This window comes from Choloepus didactylus, chromosome 7, assembly GCF_015220235.1.
Source record: "Choloepus didactylus isolate mChoDid1 chromosome 7, mChoDid1.pri, whole genome shotgun sequence".
Classification (NCBI taxonomy): Eukaryota; Metazoa; Chordata; class Mammalia; order Pilosa; family Megalonychidae; genus Choloepus; species Choloepus didactylus.
Genome location: NC_051313.1, coordinates 10,543,893 through 10,564,936, shown reverse-complemented (window position 1 = coordinate 10,564,936; position 21,044 = coordinate 10,543,893). Strand labels below are relative to the sequence as shown.

The window sequence follows — 21,044 nt, the reverse complement described above, 5'->3', positions numbered from 1 at the left end:
TTAACGATGTTGTTGTGCTTGATTGATTGTTTTTGTGTTTTACGTACATCTAGTTACATAGGCGGCCATCCTGTTGGGAAGGGACCTTTATGATTTTGGCACCCTAATATTGTTCACGCTGCATATTGCATAATTTCCATCAGCGCTCTGGAATGGTATAATTGCCAGGGGGCTTTTATGCCATTCGCGAGACTAACTCTCCCCCCACCAAATGGTGTCCTTAGCGTGCAGTTTAATTTGATGAACGTTTTGCAGAAAGCAGATCAATACTTGACAGTTTTCCCAGGTTAAATTTACCGTGGCTGTCATTCTGTGGTGTAGAGCAGCGTGGGGCCCTGATGGCCCTTCTAACAGTGTGTCAGAGCAGATCGGGGTTTCCTTTCTGAGTAGTCTCAGTCCGCCTGTGTGTGTGATGTCCTCCTCCACCACCAGGCTGCGGCGGAGGGTCTGCCCCTGGTCTTTGTCAAGCGTCTTCATTTTTGTAGGGGCGTACGGGCCTGTCCACGCTGCAGCATGGCCCCTAACTGGCCCCAAACAGTAACCAGTACAACAAAACCTGTGTTCCAGGAACTTGTCCAGAAGGCATAACCTTCATTACCTTTGAAAAGTTTTAGCAAAAGAAGCCGAGTGTTTGACCCCTCTATTCTATTGAAATAGAATATAAACAGCCAGTGGTCAGAGAGCTGGGCGCCTGGTGACATCACAGTGACCTTCCGGTAGAATGGGTGGTGCCATCGACTGGTAAGCAGCAGCCAGGGGGGCAGCGTCCCCGCTTGACCTAGATGGCTGGAGGACACTGTGCTGACCCAAGCTGGGGCTGCTGCTCGATGCCATGAGCTGTCCACGAGCAGTTTGGTTCTGGATGTTGAGCTCGGGGCCTGACCTTGCCTCCCCCTTTCCTTTGGCCACTGGAAACTTAGCATCTGTGGCCCTCCCCTCAGGCACATACAGCTAAATGTGATGCGTTTTTGTTTTCAACCCCCACTGCAGGTTCCAACTTCCTTTCCTACCTTTATTTTCCCTATTTATTTTTTTGCCATATTAAATGCATATTTTTAAAACCATTTTGAGTATTCTTTGGAACACAGTGGATATCTACAAAATCATTTGATTGTTGTTTCAAATAATGCAAATCAGTAAATAACAATGTTGTGGAAACTAAATCCCACAATTCTGTATTTACTTTTGCTTAAACAAACATTGTCAAGATCAGAATATTAAATTTTGGTACGATTCACTGTCTCTAGACCCGAAGGGACAAATACGCAGGTAGTGGAGAGCGCTGTGATAGCTGAGCAGGACCACTGCCTGTTCCTTCTTTTTTTGAATAGACAGATTTTCAGAAGTAAAACCACTTTCCCTAAATATTCTACAGATGTCAGTAATCTAAGGAAAGAGCCATTTATTCACTGTCCTCTTGTACCCACACTGCTGCTTAACCATAGCAACAGTCCTTTTCAGAACTTAACAGGGCCAACACTGTATTTATTAGGGAAATAATACCAGCAGGTTAAATTAAACAAACGGGGACTGTTGGTTCTGCTTGTTTACTCTCTTTCAAAGGGATCTGCTCACCCTTCAGTGTTCCTTGTTGTAGATCATTAGGCTGAATTAGCGTATGACTGTATGGTTCCGAATGTGTCATTTTTATGGGGTGTTTGGAGTCAGATAAAAAAGATGATGAGCAAATAAAGCTTTAGAAATAAAGTACTATTTTGTGTATTGAAAATAGGACCAAATTCTTCTCTATACATAGAAAATCAGAGATATATTATGAGTAAATGTTATCACTCCCAGTCTTTAGAGGGTAAATAGAATACTTAATATTGGCCCGGGAAAACATATTTCTTTTTTTCTTGCCTCTTAGAAATTACATTGACATGGAATCCATAAGAAAGGCTGGGCCTCGAAAAAAGATAGTTGTAGAATTACAGAGATTTTTATCACAGAACAGATTCTTTTCAAAGAATTTGAATGCTGTTGATATGTAAATTAAACCTAAGATCTTTTCATGCCAGTCATTGAGAAATGAAGTAGTATTTAAAATCACAAAATGTTAGAGTACATCTAATCCAGTATCTTTATTTTATAGCCATGAATGCTTTTGAAAATTGCTACAAAAGCTAAAGTGACTCTCATCTTAAATGTCTTAGTGTAATATAAAAAAAAATACCTAAAACTTGTTAAGGTTCAAACTCATAAGTTATACTAATGGGAATACAATCAACTTTTATAAGGACAGCTTGATTAATAATTTTGTATTTTTTTTAACTTAAGATGTAATACATTTTTTTTCTTTTTTCTTTTTTGAGATGTTTTATGTAGATCTGTATTAGGGCTATGCCTTTATGAATTGGTTGAGCCTGTTTTGATAAAATCTTTCTTAAATCAAATACCTTTTTTTCTTATTATAAGTTTTTTGGTAGTTTTAGCAGTTAAGTTACTTGTTTTTGTTTCTGTTCACAGATTCTGGGACTTTTCCAAGCCTGCTCCCCTTCTTGAGACAGTGGAGCACCATACCGAATTTACTTGTGGCTTAGACTTAAGTCTCCACAGCCCCACTCAGGTAATGGACGTGCCCTCCTACCCGTGCACTTCACAGACAGCCCTACGCGGTGCTGTGTGCTGCTCTTTCGAACAGAAAGGTTGGACTTGATGTCCTTTGCTATGAACTTGAACGTGTGAGCATTTGGAAGGCCGGGGAAGAAGAGGTATGTAGAGCATGGCAAAGCTCTCTGCTCTTCTGGGAGGAAAAGGAACTTCCCCAAGGCCTGTGCCTAACGTGTTGGGGGTTGAGTAAGCCTCTCTCGATGGAAAGGGTGACAGCAGAAAGGTGGCAGCAGGAGCCAGGGGGCTGTGGCCTAGATGGGCTCAGCCTCGAGGCCGCGGGGCCTGGGCCCAACTTCCCCCTCCCAGGACCACGGCTGCCATGCTTAATGGGCGACGTCAGTGAGGAGCAGGGTAGAGGAGCGTGCCTACTGTCTTAATTAAGATTTCTTTTCATTTGAGGAACTTAAGACATAATTCTGAGTTTAAAATATTCTCATTAGATATTAGAATGGTCTCATTAGCATTAGAGTAATTGTTGACAAGTGGCTACGTGTCATGTAGGAAAAGCCCCTGAAACAGTGATGAGTGAAATGGCATCATCTTCAGTGTAATATATATAATGTGCTTCAAATGAACAAGTTCCTTTTCTAAGAAGTACATTTATTATAGGTGATTTTTTTTTGAGGCCAAATAAGGAAATGACCCACAATTTTTTTTCTTTGTTTAATAATATTTTTTTAAATTCATTTTATTGAGATATATTCACATACCATGTAGTCATACAAAACAAAGCATACATTCGATTGTTCACAGTACCATTACATAGTTGTGCATTCATCACCAAAATCAATCCCTGACACCTTCATTACCACACACACAAAAATAACAAGTATAATAATTAAGGAGAAAAAGAACAATTAAAGTAAAAAAGAACACTGGGTGCCTTTGTTTGTTTGTTTGTTTCCTTCCCTCATTTTTCTACTCATCCTTCCATAAACTAGACAAAGGGGAGTGTGGTCAGTATGGCTTTCCCAATCACATTGTCACCCCTCATAAGCTACATTATTATACAATCATCTTCAAGATTCATGGGTTCTGGGTTGACGTTTGATAGTTTCAGGTATTTACTGCTAGCTACTCCAATTCACTAGAACCTAAAAAGGGTTATCTATATTGTGTGTAAGAGTACCCACCAGAGTGACCTCTCAGCTCCTTTTGGAATCTCTCTGCCAACTGTAGCTTATTTCATTTCCTTTCACATCCCCCTTTTGGTCAAGAAGATGTTCTCCATCTCACGATGCCAGGTTTACATTCCTCCCTGGGAGTCATAGTCCACTTTGCCAGGGAGATTCACTCCCCTGGGTGTCTGATCCCACTTAGAGGGGAGGGCAGTGATTTCACCTGCCAAGTTGGCTTAGCTAGAGAGAGAGGGCCACATCTGAGCAACAAAGAGGTATTTGGGAGAAGGCTCTTAGGCGCAATTTTAGGGAGGCCTAGCCTCTCCTTTGCAACAACAGTTTTCCCAAGGGCAAATCCTGTGGTAGAGAGTTCTACCTGTCAAACCACCAGTCCCCTGTGTCTATGAGCACATCAGCAACCATCGAGGTGGGGAAGCCCAATACCCCTGCATTCTCCACCAGCTCCTCAAGGGGGCTCTGCATATTTTTTTCATTGTATTTTTTTTTTTTTTTGATCATCATTTTATTGAGATATATTCACATACCACGCAGTCATACAAAACAAATTGTACTTTCGATTGTTTACAGTACCATTACATAGTTGTACATTCATCACCTAAATCAATCCCTGACACCTTCATTAGCACACACACAAAAATAACAAGAATAATAATTAGAGTGAAAAAGAGCAATTGAAGTAAAAAAGAACACTAGGTACCTTTGTCTGTTTGTTTGCTTCCCCTACTTTTCTACACATCGATCCATAAACTAGACAAAGTGGAGTTTGGTCCTTATGGCATTCCCAATCCCACTGTCACCCCTCATAAGCTACATTTTTATACAACTGTCTTCGAGATTCATGGGTTCTGGGTTGTAGTGTAATAGTTTCAGGTATCCACCACCAGCTACCCCAATTCTTTAGAACCTAAAAAAGGTTGTCTAAAGTGTGCGTAAGAGTGCCCACCAGAGTGATCTCTCGGCTCGTTTTGGAATCTCTCTGCCACTGAAGCTTATTTCATTTCCTTTCACATCCCCCTTTTGGTCAAGAAGATGTTCTCCATCTCACGATGCCAGGTTTACATTCCTCCCTGGGAGTCATAGTCCACTTTGCCAGGGAGATTCACTCCCCTGGGTGTCTGATCCCACTTAGAGGGGAGGGCAGTGATTTCACCTGCCAAGTTGGCTTAGCTAGAGAGAGAGGGCCACATCTGAGCAACAAAGAGGTATTTGGGAGAAGGCTCTTAGGCGCAATTTTAGGGAGGCCTAGCCTCTCCTTTGCAACAACAGTTTTCCCAAGGGCAAATCCTGTGGTAGAGAGTTCTACCTGTCAAACCACCAGTCCCCTGTGTCTATGAGCACATCAGCAACCATCGAGGTGGGGAAGCCCAATACCCCTGCATTCTCCACCAGCTCCTCAAGGGGGCTCTGCATATTTTTTTCATTGTATTTTTTTTTAATTTTTTTTTTTTACATCAACCATATATAAAAAAAATTTTTTTAAAAACATACAATAAAAAAACATTTCAAACAAACCATAACAAGGGAGTAAGAAAAAGACAACTAACCTAAGATAACTACTTTACTTCCAACGTGTTCCTACTCTACCCCAAGAAAGTAACCTAATATAGCAACATTTCTGTGAACTTGTTCCTACTATACCCATCAGAAATTAACAGACCATAGTCTTTCCTGGGCATTTCCAGAATGTTAAATTTACCCACAATAGCTTATCTGTTCTTACTGGGTTATCATTCCCCCTTCCTTAATTGCTCTCTATCACTAGTTCCCCTACATTCTACATCATAAACCATTGTTTTACATTTTTCAATCTTCACATTAGTGGTAGCATATAATATTTCTCTTTTTGTGCCTGGCTTATTTCGCTCAGCATTATATCTTCAAAGTTCGTCCATGTTGTCACGTTTCATGACATCGTTCCTTCTTACTGCCGCATAGTATTCCATCATGTGTATATACCACATTTTATTTATCCATTCATCTGTTGAAGGATATTTGGGTTGTTTCCATCTCTTGGCAATTGTGAATAATGCTGCTATGAACATTGGTGTGCAGATATCTGTTCGTGTCACTGTTCTCCGATCTTCTAGGTATATACCGAGAAGTACAATCACTGGATCAAAGGGTAACTCTATATCTAGTTTTCTAAGGAAGTGCCAGCCTGACTTCCAGGGTGGCTGAACCATTATACAGTCCCACCAACAATGAATAAGAGTTCCAATTTCTCCACATCCCCTCCAGCATTTGTAGTTTCCTGTTTGTTTAATGGCAGCCATTATAATTGGTGTGAGATGGTATTTCATTGTGGTCTTAATTTGCATCTCTCTAATAGCTAGTGAAGCTGAACATTTTTTCATGTGTTTCTGGGCCATTTGTATTTCCTCTTCAGAGAACTGTCTTTTCATATCTTTTGCCCATTTTATAATTGGGCTGTCTGTACTCTTCTCGTTGAGTTGTAGGATCTCTTCATATATGCAAGATGTCAGTCTTTTGTCAGATACGTGGTTTCCAAAAATTTTTTCTCATTGAGTTGGCTGCCTCTTTACCTTTTTGACAAGTTCCTTTGAGGTACCGAAACTTCTAAGCTTGAGGAGTTCCCATTTATCTATTTTTTCTTTTGTTGCTTGTGCTTTGGGTGTAAAGTCTAGGAAGTGGCTGCCTAATACAAGGTCTTGAAGATGTTTCCCTACATTATCTTCTAGGAGTTTTATGGTACTGTCTTTTATATTGAGATCTTTGATCCATTTTGAGTTAATTTTTGTGTAGGGTGTGAGGTAGGGGCCCTCTTTCATTCTTTTGGATATGGATATCCAACTCTTCCAGCCCCATTTGTTGAAGAGACTGTTATGTCCAAGTTCATTGGCTTTGGGGGCCTTATCAAAGATCAGTCGGCCATAGATCTGAGGGTCTATCTCTGAATTCTCAATTCGATTCCAGTGATCAATATGTCTATCTTTGTGCCAGTACCATGCTGTTTTGACAACTGTGGCTTTATAATAAGCTTCAAAGTCAGGGAGTGTAAGTCCTCCCACTTCGTTTTTCTTTTGTAGAGTGTCTTTAGCAATTCAAGGCATCTTCCCTTTCCAAATAAATTTGATTACTAGCTTTTCCAAGTCTGCAAAGTAGGTTGTTGAAATTTTGATTGGGATTGCATTGAATCTGTAGATGAGTTTGGGTAGAATTGACATCTTAATGACATTTAGCCTTCCTATCCATGAAAACGGAATACTTTTCCATCTTTTAAGGTCCCCTTCTATTTCTTTTAGTAAAGTTATGTAGCTTTCTTTGTATAGGTCTTTTATATCTTTGGTTAAGTTTATTCCTAGGTAATTGATTTTTTTAGTTGCTATTGAAAATGTTATCTTTTTCTTGAGTGTCTCTTCAGTTTGTTCATTTCTAGCATATAGAAACATTACTGACTTATGTGCATTAATCTTGTATCCCGCTACTTTGCTAAATTTATTTATTAGCTCTAGTAGCTGTATCATCGATTTCTCAGGGTTTTCCAGATAAAAGATCATATCATCTGCAAACAATGACAGTTTTACTTCTTCTTTTCCAATTTGGATGCCTTTTATTTCCTTGTCTTGCTGGATTGCCCTGGCTAGCACTTCTAGAACAATGTTGAATAACAGTGGTGACAGCGGGCATCCTTGTCTTGTTCCTGATCTTAGAGGGAAGGCTTTCAGTCTCTCACCATTGAGTACTGTGCTGACTGTGGGTTTTTCATATATGCTCTTTATCATGTTGAGGAAGTTTCCTTCAATTCCTACCTTTTGAAGTGTTTTTATCAAAACGGGATGTTGGATTTTGTCGAATGCTTTTTCAGCATCTATTGAGATGATCATTTGATTTTTCTCTTTTGATTTGTTAATGTCTTGTCATACATTGATTGATTTTCTTATGTTGAACCATCCTTGTATGCCTGGAATGAACTCCACTTGGTAATGGTGATGATTTTTTAATGTGTCTTTGGATTCAGTTTGCAAGTATTTTGTTAGAGAATTTTTGCATCTATATTCATTAGGGAGATAGGCCTGTAGTTTTCCTTTTTTGTAGCATCTTTGCCTGGTTTTGGTATTAGATTGATGTTAGCTTCATAAAATGAGTTAGGTAGTGTTCCATTTTCTTCGATGTTTTGAAAGAATTTAAGTAAGATTGGTGTCAGTTCTTTTTGGAAAGTTTGATAGATTTCCCCTGTGAAGCCATCTGGCCCTGGGCATTTATTTGTGGGAAGATTTTTGATGACTGATTGGATCCCTTTGCTTGTGATTGGTTGATTGAGGTCTTCTGTTTCTTCTCTCGTCAGTCTAGGTTGTTCATATGTTTCCAGGGAATTGTCCATTTCCTCTACATTATCCAGTTTGTTGCCATACAGTTGTTCATAGTATCCTCTTATAATTTTTTAAATTTCTTTGGGATCTGCAGTAATTTGTCATCTTTCTCATTCATTATTTTGTTTATATGGGTCTTCTCTCTTTTTGATTTTGTCAGTCTAGGTAGGAGCTTGTCAATCTTGTTGATCTTCTCAAAGAACCAACTTTTGGTGTTTTTTATCCTCTATTTTTTTTTGTTCTCTATGTCATTATTTCTGCTTTAATCCTTGTTATTTCTTTTCTTGTACTTGGTTTAGGATTGGTTTGCTGTTCATTTTCTAGCTTGTTCAGTTAATCCAGTAGTTCTTTGATTTTGGCTCTTTCTTCCTTTTTAATATGTGCCTTTAGTGCTATAAATTTCCCCCTTAGTACCGCTTTTGCTGCATCCCATAGGTTTTGGTATGTTGTGTTCTCATTTTGATTCGTCTCTATATATTTAGCAATTTCTCTTGCTATTTCTTCTTTAACCCACTGATTGTTTAGGAGCATGTTATTTAACCTCCAGGTATTTGTGAATTTTCTGTCTCTGATGGTTATAGACTTCTAATTGTATTCCGTTGTGGTCAGAGAATGTGCTTTGAATAATTTTCTTTAAATTTATTGAGGCTTGTTTTATGTCCCAGCATATGATCTATTATGGAGAAAGTTCCATGAGCACTAGAGAAGAATGTGTATCCTGGTGATTTGGGATGTAATGTTCTATATATATCTGTTAAATCCAATTCATTTATCAGATTGTTTAGGTTTTCAGTTTCTTTATTGGTCTTCTGTCTGGTTGATCTATCTATAGGGGAGAGTGATGTGTTGAAGTCTCCCACAATTTTTTTGGAAACATCAGTTGCTTCCTTTAGTTTTGCCAGTGTTTCTCTCATGTATTTTGTGGGCACCTTGATTGGGTGCATAAATATTTATGATTGTTATTTTTTCTTGTTGAATTGCCCCTTTTATTAGTATATAGTGGCCTTCTTTGTCTCTCATAACATCCTTTCATTTAAAGTCTATTTTATCTGAGATTAATATTGCTATTCCTGCTTTCTTTTGGCTGTAGCTTGCATGAAATATTTTTTTCCATCCTTTCACTTTCAATTTCTTTGTGTCCCTGTGTCTAAGATGAGTCTCTTGTGTGCAACATATTGATGGTTCATTTTTTTTGATCCATTCTATGAATCTGTATCTTTTAATTGGGGAGTTTAATCCATTTACATTCAACGTTATTACTGTGAAGGCATTTCTTGAATCAGTCATCTTATCCTTTGGTTTATGTTTGTCATATATATTTTTTCTCTCTCTCGATTAATGTCTTTTAACATACCCATACTGAATCTCTTTAGTACTGAACCTTTCTCCATATCTCACTCTCCTTTCTTTGTTTCTCTGTCAGTAGGGCTCCCTTTAGTATCTCAAGTAGGGCAGGTCTCTTGTTAGCAAATTCTCTCAGCATTTGTTTGTCTCTGAAAAATTTAAGCTCTCCCTCAAATTTGAAGGAGAGCTTTGCTGGATAAAGGATTCTTGGTTGGCAATTTTTCTCTCTCAGAATTTTAAATATGTCATGCCACTGCCTTCTCACCTCCATGGTGGCTGCTGAGTAGTCACTACTTAATCTTATGCTGTTTCCTTTGTATGTGGTGAATTGCTTTTCTCTTGCTGCTTTCAGAACTTGCTCCTTTTCTTCCATATTTCAGTGTGGTCAGAATACGTCTCGGAGTATGTTTATTTGGATTTATTCTATTTGGAGTTCGCTGGGCATTTATGCTTTGTGATTTATATTGCGTGGAAGGTTTGGGAAGTTTTCCCCAACAATTTCTTTGAATACTCCTCCTGGACCTTTACCCTTCTCTTCCCCTTCTGGAACACCAATGAGTCTTATATTTGGACATTTTATATTATCTATCATATCCCTGAGGTTCATTTCTATTTTTTCCCCATTCTTTCTTTTGTTCTTTCATTTTCCATTCTGTCATCTTCCAAGTCACTGATTCGTTGTTCAACTTCCTCTAGTCTTGTACTGTGAGTATCCAGAATCTTTTTAAATTTGGTCAACAGTTTCTTTAATTTCCGTAAGATCGTCTGTTTTTTTATTTACTCTTACAGTTTCTTCTTTATGCTCTTCTAGCGTCTTCTTCATGTCCTTTATATCCTGTGCCATGGCTTCATTGTTCATCTTTAGTTCTTTGGTTAATTGCTCCAAGTACTGTGTCTCCTCTGATCTTTTGATTTGGGTGCTTGGGCTTTGGGTTATCAGTATCATCTGGTTTTATAATATGCTTTAAAATTTTCTGTCATTTTTGGCCTCTTGGCATTTGCTTAACTCGATAGGGTTCTTTTAGGATTTGTAGACCGATTAAAACCCTTATCTCTAATTTGTCAGATCTGCAGCTTTGTGGAGTACACTTTTTCTAACTAACCAGCAGGTGGTGTCGGCAAGCCTCCTATTCCTCTCAAGCCAGTTCTCCCCTACTTTGTCTTTGTGGTGAGTGGGGGTGTGAGACTTGTAGGGTCCAATTGATGTACCAAGCTTGCGTGTGTAGTTAGTATTGCCCGCCCTGTATATCGGGCGTGTGTCTGGGCGGTCAGGGAGTGGGGGGCGGCTCTAACAATCAAATCTCCCTGGTGTTCCTGGAGATTTAAAGCTGCTGCAGTAGTCTAATTCTTCAGTTCAGTCCTGCCACAGTTTATCTCTGCCACTGACCCACAAGTCCTTGGCATTGGCATATGGCCCCTGAGACTTGTGAGTGGGTCCCTCTTCCAGGCCGTGCACCCCCAGGTCCTTTGTTGAGGGATGACTGTCTATAGGTGATTTTTAATAATAATAATCTTACCTGTTTTCTGTCCCACTTAAAAGAAAAGTTGCCAAGTACCTGTTGAAGTGTGGCAGTGCCAAGAAGGGGAACCTAAATGAGTATTTTCCCCCTTCTGCCTCCCTGTCACCCATACTCTGTGAGTCCCAGCCCGGGCCTGGTCCCTATCTCCCCCACTTCCTCTGCCCCAGTGGTTCCTCCTCCATGTCCGAGGAATTCCAGAGCTGTCATAAATCCCCCACGCAGAGGCCCACCTCCTTGCAAAGAACTTATTAAAAGGAGCTAGTAAGAGATTTTACACGAGGCCATATATTCTGTTTGTGACCTGGTGACTGCCACCTATCTCTTCTATTTATCTGTCAGCTGAATAACCAGAATTCCATTTTTGGTAAGGAATTAGTTCCTATTGAGAACAAATAGGAGTGAAGCAGCAGAGGGCTTTGGGCTTTAATTAAGCAGCAGGTCCAACAACATAATGCACAGTAGATGGTGCTTGAAACTTCTGCTGAACTAATGCAGAAGTGGGGCAGAGTCTTGGGGTTGGTAGGCAACTTTGAAATAAGAACACTGTTCCTCTCTCCCTCTCATTTATTCTTTCCACAAAATATTTTTATATGCCAAATGTGCTAGATTTTGGGAGCTCGGTGGGGAGCAGAAATAAACAAGCCTTCAGAGAGCATTTATTCCAGTGCTACATCAAATAATCTCACAAATGTAAAGGGAGAGCTGCAAGAAGTTCTGTAAAGGAGTATAGTGTGCCTTCAGAGCTCATAATCAGGGTGGGTGTTTGACGGCTTTAAGAGATGAGTAAATGCTTTTGAGAGGAAATGAGGCTCAACTGAGATCCGATGAAGGAGGAGGAATAAATTTTATGAAGAAGCAAAAGAAAGATCATAAATAGGCAAAGATAACGGTATGTCACAGACCTTGTCACAGGAGGGAGCATGGCTAGTACTTGAGACTGGAAGAGGTTATTTCTTATTTAGGGTTTGGTATTCAACATTAGAATTAAAAGCGTATACTTGTTTACTTGTAATATTTTAAAAACTTGAGTGTTGAGATTACTAACTAAATTTTTATGTTTCTCCCTGTTCTTCACTATTAGTTTTTCTTTATATAATTTTTGCTGTGCCTTGTAGGTCATATAAATGAAATATTGAAGAGTTTTTATTTTTTAATGCATCCTTGATTACTTAATGCATTTTTAATCTTTTGAAAGTATCGTTACAGAGTGACTGTTTCTCCTTTTCCCTTAATGCTCTTTTGGCATTCATCGGTTCACTCTTTCATTCTGTAAATATTAATTGAGTCTCTATAAGAGCAGGATGGGATGGTAATCACAGTGTAGTGTGATAAATGCTAGAATAAAAGGAAGCAGAGGATGCTTTGGGAAAATATTCAGTCATGTATTTAATAAATAGGTATTAAGTGCTGGGCACTGTTTAAGCGCTAGGGAAAAAGCAAACCAGGTTGGGGCTACATACTGTAGGAGAAGTAAAAAATAAACAAACATATATAAATTTATGTTATAGTAAGTGCTATTCAGAATTGGGGTGATTTGATACAGAGAACAGAGGGGGAGGGATTTTTTGTTTGGAGGGCAAAGCCTCTCTGAGAAAGAAATTTAAGCTGACAATTGAATAATGAGATGGAGCCACCCAGCCCAGAATTTAAGGCAAGAATTTTTTCAGAGGAAACAGCACAAGCTGAGATGGCAAGAATGTGAGTTTGGTGTAAGAGACAGAAAGAAGGCAAGTGTGGCTGGACCCGGTGAATGAGGAACCAGGGAGGGGCCAAATGGTGTAGGACCTGTGTTTGTTTTTCATTGAATTTGCAATGTAAAGCCATTGGAGGTCCAACAGCAGAAGAACACTACAACCCGACCTGTGTCTTTAAGATCATTCTGACTGCTGTGGAGAACGGACCGTAGTGAGGGGGCCCAAGCTGGGGCCAGCCCGACATCTCCTGAGGTGATAATCCAGGCGAGGGATGAGGGCAACTTAAAGTGCGTGTTCCAGTTGGAGAGGCGGGAAGAAGCAGGGTGGGTTAGACTGGACCATACAAAACTGCTGGACATTTCTTCTGGTTCCAGCTGGTATTTTGGAGATAATGGCAGCAGGATTTGTGATGGATTGGAAATGGGCTATGAAGGAAGCAGAAGAATCAATGCATACCCCTAGGATTTGGGCCTAGGCACCTAGGTGGATAGTGGTTCAGTTTGCTGAGATGGAGGAAGAGGAGGGTTGGGAGAGGGATAGTCACGAGTGTGTTTGCAGTGCCTCCTGTTCGGCACTCACATGGAGATGTGTGGTGGGCAGTTAGGAACAGGCTTTGCCACCACAGGGGAGAGTTCAAGGGTGATGCACATTTGGGGGTTTTCAGCATATAAATGATTTGAAAGGTTTGGGGGAAGGGTGGAATCATCTAGAGAGAGTACGGTGATGAAGAAGAGTGTTGTGGTATTGAGCCTCGATTGCTCTTAATATCTGAAGGTCTGAAAAGGGAATTCCAGCCAAGGCATTGAGAAGGAATGGCCAGTGAGTTAGAGTTAGAAAGCAATCTAGGAAATGATAGTGTATTGGAAGTCCAAAGGAATAAGTGGTTAAACAAGAAGGACACACTGACATATAGCTGAAGAGACTGTAAAATGTTACAGCCACTTTGGAAAACAATTTGACAGTTTCTTTAAAAGTGAAATATAAATTTTCTATTGTAAGGTAGTTTGGTTCGAAAGACTGGCAACAAAGCCAATGGCAGGCAACAATGAAGTTTGATAAGAGAAGCCTTCAGGGCAGCCCCAACCAGCAGAAAGGGCCTGCTTGGAGGGAAAACCATGCAGTCGGGTGGTGGGATTTCCTTTATAGGGCTTTCTGCCAATCAGGGGACTTGGAAATGTAAAGTATGTGAGCTTTGGCCAATAGGGGATTATACATAGTTTATCTTGTAGCTCAGCAATGCCTGGTTTGTAGATTCAAGCAGAAGAGGTGGGGAAGGGGGAGAGCAGCGGTGAGGCGTGAACAGGAAAAATGGCACAAAGTGGGAGAGGGAGGGGGCAGCAACACAGCCTGACTTTATAAAAGAGGGAAAGCGGGGAAGGGCCCAGGACCCAGACCTAACAACTATATGTCCCAGCATTTACACCCTTAAGTTTATCTATCCAAAAGAAATGAAATCATGGGTCCAAAGACTTGTACATGAATGTTCATCACCAGAAAGTGGAAATAATCCAAGTGTCCTTCAGCTGGTGAATGAATAAACAAAATGGTATATTCCTGCAATGGAATACTATTCAGCAATAAAATGGAGCAAACCTCTGATACATGCTACAGTGTGGGTGAACCTCAAAAACATAATGCTAAGTGACTGAAACTAGATGCCAAAGACCATACAGTATATGGTTCCATTTGTATAAAATGTCCAGGAAGGCAGATCTATAGATATAGGAAGCATCTTAGTGGTTGCCTAAGGCTGGAAGTGGGCATGGGGGTTGACAGCAAATGGGCACAGAGGATCTTTTGGGGGTGATGGAAATATTCTAAAACTGGATGGTGGTGATTGTTGCACAACTCTGTGAGTTTTACTAAAAATCATTTAACTGAACATGCAAAATGGGTGAATTTTTATGGTGTTTAAATTATACTTCAGAAAAGCTGCTTAAAAAGTAACGTGGGAATGAATAGGAGCTCTGCTTTTTCCTTAGATGTAGAAAGCTGGAAAGATCATTATTCTGGCTCTAAAAATAAGTAAAAACCAAATGAACTACAAAATCACAAATGTTCTTGAACCCATTAGAGAGCTAAGATTGCAGAGCAAGCAAATAGCCTGAATTCCAGAGGGACAGGCCCCTCCCTCCAAGGAGAGAAGGGATGCTGGAGCCGTTTCACCTCTGGCAGAGCACAAGAGGAGGCTGCAGCCGCTGCACGGGAGAGATCTGGTAGAAAAGCTGGGCAGCATGCAAGAACACATGAGGAATTTCAGCAGAGATGAAGATATCAGAAATAATCAAATAGAAACCGTAGAAATAAAATACAAGATCAAAAATGAAGAATTCCTTCAATACACTCATCAGTAGACCAACAAGTGAACTTAGAAACACGTCAGTAGAAGTTGCCCAAGCTAACCACAAGGAGAAAAGAGAGTTGGGAAGGAGAGAGGACAGAACAGAACCTCTGGGAAACTGTGGGATGATATAAAATGCTCTTGAGTATGTGTATGTGTAATCCTGGAAGGAGAAGAGAGAGAAGCGGAGAGAGAAATACATGAAGAGAGTTTTCCACAAATAATGACAGCTGTCTAACCATAGATCCAGGAAGCTCAGAGAACTCCAAGCAGGAATTTTAAAAAGCAAATAAAACAAAACATTGAGGCACATTATATTCAAATTGCTAAATGCCAAAGATAAAGAGAAAATCTTGAAGGCAGAGGAAAAAGGACACATCATATCTAGAGCTAAAAGATAAGAATTACAGCAGACCTCTTTTCAGAAGCTATGCAGGCCAGAACACAGTAGCATATATTCTTTAAAGTACTGAAAGAAAAAAAATTGTGAACCTAGAATTTTATACCCATTGAAAATATCTTTTGAAAATAAAGAGGAAATATTTTTTCTGACAAATAACATCTGAAAGGATTCACTGCCAGCAGATTGGCTTTTTGGGGAGGTTTTTTTGTGTTTTTTTTTTTTTTTACAAGAAATGTTTAACAAAAAAAAATGCTTCTGGCTGGACTGTGATACCCATACCAAAATGTAAAACTGCAAAAAGAAATGAGCTCTGGGAATGGTAAAAAAAAAATGAAGTATACATAAAAGATAGTTTTCTTTAGACTGCCTAAAGCAAAAATAGTAACAATGTATAGGGTTTATAACATGTAAAAGTCAAGTTATCTGACAACAATAGCACAAAAGAGAAAGGGAAGGACTGGAAGTATACCGTTGCAAAGTTCTTATACCATATGTGAAGTGGTGTAATATTATATAAAGATGGATTGTGCTACATTAGAGATGTCTGTTGGAATCCCTAGGACAACCATTAAAACTTTTTTTTTAAAAGAAACATAATTAATGTACTGGGTTCAATAATTCTCCCTCAAAATTCTTGTTCACCTGGAACCTCAGAATATGACCTTATTTGGCAGTGGGGTCTTTGCAGAGGCACTTAATTGAGATCTGGTCACCCTGGGCTTGGGTGGCCCAAATCCAATGGCTGGTGTCCTTTTCAGAGGCCATTTTGGACAGTTCAGTTGGTGGCCCTGGAGGCCAGACTGCATTCAAGACTGGAGGTGTAAGGTCCTTTGAAAGCTGTGCCCCTAAAATAGGGCATTTGGAAAGGACTCGATGAGAAGACGTGATAAATAGAGGAGAGACTTAAGAGGGTAGAGTCATCATGACATGGTGACCCATGGGACTTTGGATTTGAAGAAGGGGTTGTCTAACCCCAAGTCCCAGTTACTCTTGGTATAATATTTTCAGAGATGCATTTGCCCTATTCTCCCTGTAAACTTATAAAGTTTCTCCTTTTCCCTCAATTTTATTTATATTGTGGTTTAGACTTTAAACTTTCTTTTGTTTCAAACTAAATTGATGATCTTAACCAATACTTCATATATTTTTTTACCTAACATCACATTATTTTAACACAAACGTTTGTATTGTTTCTATTATTGTTATGTGTTTACTAAGTAACAATTGAACTTCTTTCTAAGGGAGATAAGATTCAAGATCATGGTATACCTCCCTATTTTTCTCTCCCTTTTATCAGGTATCTAGTGCTCCATAACAAACTACCCCACAACTGTTAGTGGCTTAAAACACCAGCTGTCGTAATGGCTCACAGCCCCGGGAGCCAGTAGTTGGGGCTGGGCTCAGCAGAGCAGAACTTCTGGTTGTTTCTCCTGATGTCGCTGGTGCTACTCCAGTCACCTGGTGGCTTTAGGGTGGGTGGTCTCAGGTGGCCTGACTCACGTCTGTCTTCTGAGCCAGGTGTCTCCAGGTGAGCGCCGGCTGCTACACTGAGCACTCATAGCCTTCCCAGAGCACAAGAGCAGAAGCTCCAAGGCTCCTTGAGGACTAGGCTTGGAAGTCACAGTGTGTGTCCCTTCTGCTGTGGTGCAAGTGACCCAGGCAGCCCAGATTCAGAGTGGGAAACACTCCACCTCTCGAGAGGAGAAGCCGTAAAGAATTCGTAACCTTTTGTTGTTATAGCTGGTAGTTTAAGTTGTTTGATGTGCTGTATTTACCCTTTATTTTCACAGTAGGTAGTCAAGTTTGGTGATTGTATGTCGATTTAATTTCACCCTTTGTTCATATCATCTTCTACTCATCTCACAGAGAATTTCTTTCCATCTGCCTTCAAAAACCTGTTGTCTCTGGTAGTGATCTTAGCAGCTGTAGGGCTTTGCCGACCTCAATTTAGGGCTTCTGTGTCTTAAAATACTCTCTGACTTTAAAGAGTATCTGAGTGTCCTCTTCTTGTATTTATAATTCTTGTCCTTTCTAGTTTCTCCCTTCTTAGAGATCTAAAAAATGAGGTCCAAAGACATTTTTGTATTATTCCTCCTTTCTTCTTGACAGAATTTGAAGACACGATATCTTTAAAGGTTTAAACCCTGACAAATAAGTGTCCCGGGTCATTCTCTAAGGATAATTGCTGAGAAATACTACCGTCCCTCGCTTGTTAACCAGGCTGAAGTTAGCTTTCACTTCAGAAATTTTTTCTTTGATTTTTTTTCTCTGATCATGATTTGTACAGTGCTAGCATCCTGTCTTTTCTCATTTATCCTTATTATTTCTAAATTGGATGCCCTTTTTTCTGTTTTTAGGTTTGTGAGTTTCTCTGGCCCTGTAATACATCCACTTGTATACTTGGGATATTTTGTGTTACCATATCCTTAGAACCCCTGACCTTGTGCTCCGCAATATCAGTTATTCTGTTTTGAATGTTCATGGATGTTTACTATCTGTAAAGCTGGGTACAGGTTTCTGTATCTTTGCCCTTTCCTTTTGGGTGATAGTTATTTCTCTTTTTAGTCTCTTTTAAAATAGATATTATCAGTTCATTCCACATATCTCCTCTTTATGTTTAATACAGTTTATTTAACTTTTTCCCATGATGAAGATTTGGAGAAATTACATTTAAGTAGAAGAAAAGAAAAAGATTATCCATGGTCCTGCCACTCCAAAATGGGTCTCCACTATATCATATGATATCTTTCTCTTCAGTGCTTAACTTTTTAAGTGGTGTATAACAAACATACTGAAAAATGCACCCATTCCAAGGGTACCACTCAATGAATTATCTGGACGTGTGCACAGCTGTGTAGCCAACATCCAGCGGCACGAAGATCACCACCAGCAGCCCAGCTGCCCTCTCAGCGTCCTCCCAGGTGCCACCCCCGCCCTCCTTCCGGTCTTTTTCTGTATGTGCGCATTTCACTGCGTATATGAATTTATCTTCTGGGGCTCCCCAAATGCTTGGTAAACAAAATGGTTAATGAATGAACATCCCAGTCTACCCATGCTAGGAACGTGTGGGTGCTATAAAGGTTTTTCCCTAAAATTGGGTAGAAGAAGTTTTGTATATATATTTTTTTGTTTTCGTGGACGATGTTTTGATTTGGTGCTGATTTAAACTAATCCTTTAAATGTGTTTTTTAAAGTATCTTTGGCTTTGTTGGTGTTTTATTAAAAGATATTAGATATTTTAAAACTCAGTTCTCTTTTTGGTTCCAATCCCTATTTCCGTGATCTGAGATATCAGGCTTAAAGGTTGAAAGTGGATAAAAATATTTTCAGTCATTTCCCAATATGCATTTTGGACATTAGGTTTGAGAAGAGGGGACCAGCATTGCTGGCAGTTGGAATCTCTGTGCCCTGTTCGCTTTTTGTCCCAGGTAATATTTCAGCATCTGTCACAGACTCGCTGTAGAGTTGAAAGGAGCCTGGGCCAGAAGCAAACAGTGGCCTCAGGCTTTCTTCTCTGCACTTTTCTCTTTGATGCTCTCATAATTATGTAATTTTTTTAGCTTGAGATTATATAACAAGCACTGGTTGTTTTTCCGCAGCTGTAAAACCTTCCCCAGGCCCAGCCCTAAGATGGGAGGCCCTCAGGCTGCAGTCCAGAGGCAGCCCTTCCAGCCAGAGCTCTGTGGGCTCGTTGCACCTTACCTCTGCTGCCTCTGCTTCCGGGTTCCCATTTCTAAGCCACCCACCTTCTTATCCAGTTCACCCTGTCTGGACTACGGAGCATTGCTTCTAAAAACCAGGCAAGCATGCTGCCTTGACACACTCCAAACTACCTTCCTTTGAAGCTTCATTTGAGACCTTGATCCTACTCAACATGCCTTCGAGATCTTTCTGATTGTCTAGCCCCTTCTCCCCAGTACCTGTTCCCAGCCTTCTACAGGGTCATTAACACTCTGACCTTCGGCTTCACCTTCTTTGCTGTAAAAATTGGGGCCCAGGAAGGAGCATGTTTTTCCATCTCTGCCAGCTCTGAGTATATATGTTCTGTTTCTGTCTCTGTCCTTCCAGTGGGTTCCTAATTTCCTCACTGGCTCCCTCATCCAGGCCTTTGCTTCATCACTTATCCATTGTTTTTTTAGTCTTCAGTCAATTCCTTTCTCTATTTTCAAACTTCTGTTGGGATTGCCAGCACTTGACTCCACTACCCTATTTTGCTACACTAAATTCTAAATTAGTAGATTTACCTGGTACCTTTAGTGTCTCAAAATCTCTGCCTCCTTTTAACCCTCCATAGTTTGTCTCTCTTTCATCGTTCAGTTGAAGTTAAGTCTAAAAATGTCACCAGTAAACTCCTGAAAACCAAAGTGGCCTTTTCTCAGACTTCATTCTCCTTTAGTATATGACATATTTTTCAGAAAGCATTTCCATTCTATTGCTTTAATGTAAGCTGCTCACCTCTTCTTCCTTACCTCTTTGCTAAATGTCCTTGTTTCCTTTGCTAGTTTATTCCTTATCATCCTTCCAAAAGTAAACATTCTCCAATACTCAACTCTTAGCCCTCTTACTTTTACGCACTTTCTCCTTGAAGCTGTCATTTAAGTCTGTGCAGTGATGCTTGACCCTTTATCCACCCACCTCTACGGTTTGATCCGAGAAGATGTCCTGCTCTTTCTCCAGTATTTCAGTCAGTTGATTGTATGGTGGGGCCAGACCTGGGAGTCATCCTAGTTTTCTTGTGTCTCTGCACCCTCTAAATTCAAGTGGGCGTGTCACCAATATCTCTGATATCTGTACCATGCCTTTCTAGCTCTGATGCCTTAGATAAGTATTTACCAGTATCTTTGCTATGGATTACTGCAGTAATTTCCTGACTGGTTGCGAAGCTCTTCCAGCATCCCATTTGGTTCTCCACACTGCTTCTAGGGAAAGCACTGTGAGCCTAATTCTGTTAGTTCTTGACCTGAACCATATCAACAGCCCCAATAAAGATGGGAATTACCACCATCACCATTATTCAACAGGGTTCTGGAAATTGTAGCTGATCAGTAAAATAGAAAACAAGGTGGGTTATAAATATTTTTTAAGTGTAGAAGATTGTATCAGTTGTACTTCATGTACTTGCTAACTTGTATAAACAAGAATATGAACTTTAAAACTATTAAAAATAATAAGAGTTAAATAAAATTGTCACTAAAAGTAAATATAGAAAAATGAATACCTTATCTAGATACCAACAATCAGTAGTTAGAAAATAAAATGGGAAAAATTAATTTTACATAGTAAAAACTGTGTGTGTGTATATAATACATAGAGGAATAAAATTAATTAAAATATGCAGATTAAACGGCATGCTCTTAACCAGTAGGTTAAAGAGGAAATCACAAGGTATATTAGGAAATATCTTGAGGTGTTAATGAAAATGAAAATACAACATACCAAAACTCACAGGATGCAGCAAAGGCAGTGCTGAGAAGCAAATTTATAGCTCCAAATTCTTACATTAAAAAAGAGAGACTTCAAATCAGAGACCTAACCTCAAAACTGGAAGAACTAGAAAAAGAATAGCAAACTAAAACTAAAGCAAGCAGAGAGAAGGAAATAACAAAGGTTAGAATGGAGATAAATGAAATTTATTTAGAACAAAAGAATACAACTGAGAGAA

The 21,044-nt window shown here is 39.7% G+C and overlaps 1 protein-coding gene across 2 annotated transcripts in view; it reads left to right on the top strand.

Moving 5' to 3' along the window:
• PEX7 (peroxisomal biogenesis factor 7) overlaps positions 1 to 21,044 on the top strand; it is a 103,013-nt gene that overhangs the window by 60,236 nt on the left and 21,733 nt on the right. For both annotated transcript variants that reach the window (XR_005217921.1, XM_037843421.1), the window contains exon 9: positions 2,467 to 2,566. Coding sequence is in view for 1 of the 2 variants with exons in the window: in XM_037843421.1 (XP_037699349.1) it covers positions 2,467 to 2,566 (100 nt within the window). In the remaining variant the exon portion in view is untranslated. The remainder of the gene's footprint in view (positions 1 to 2,466; positions 2,567 to 21,044) is intronic.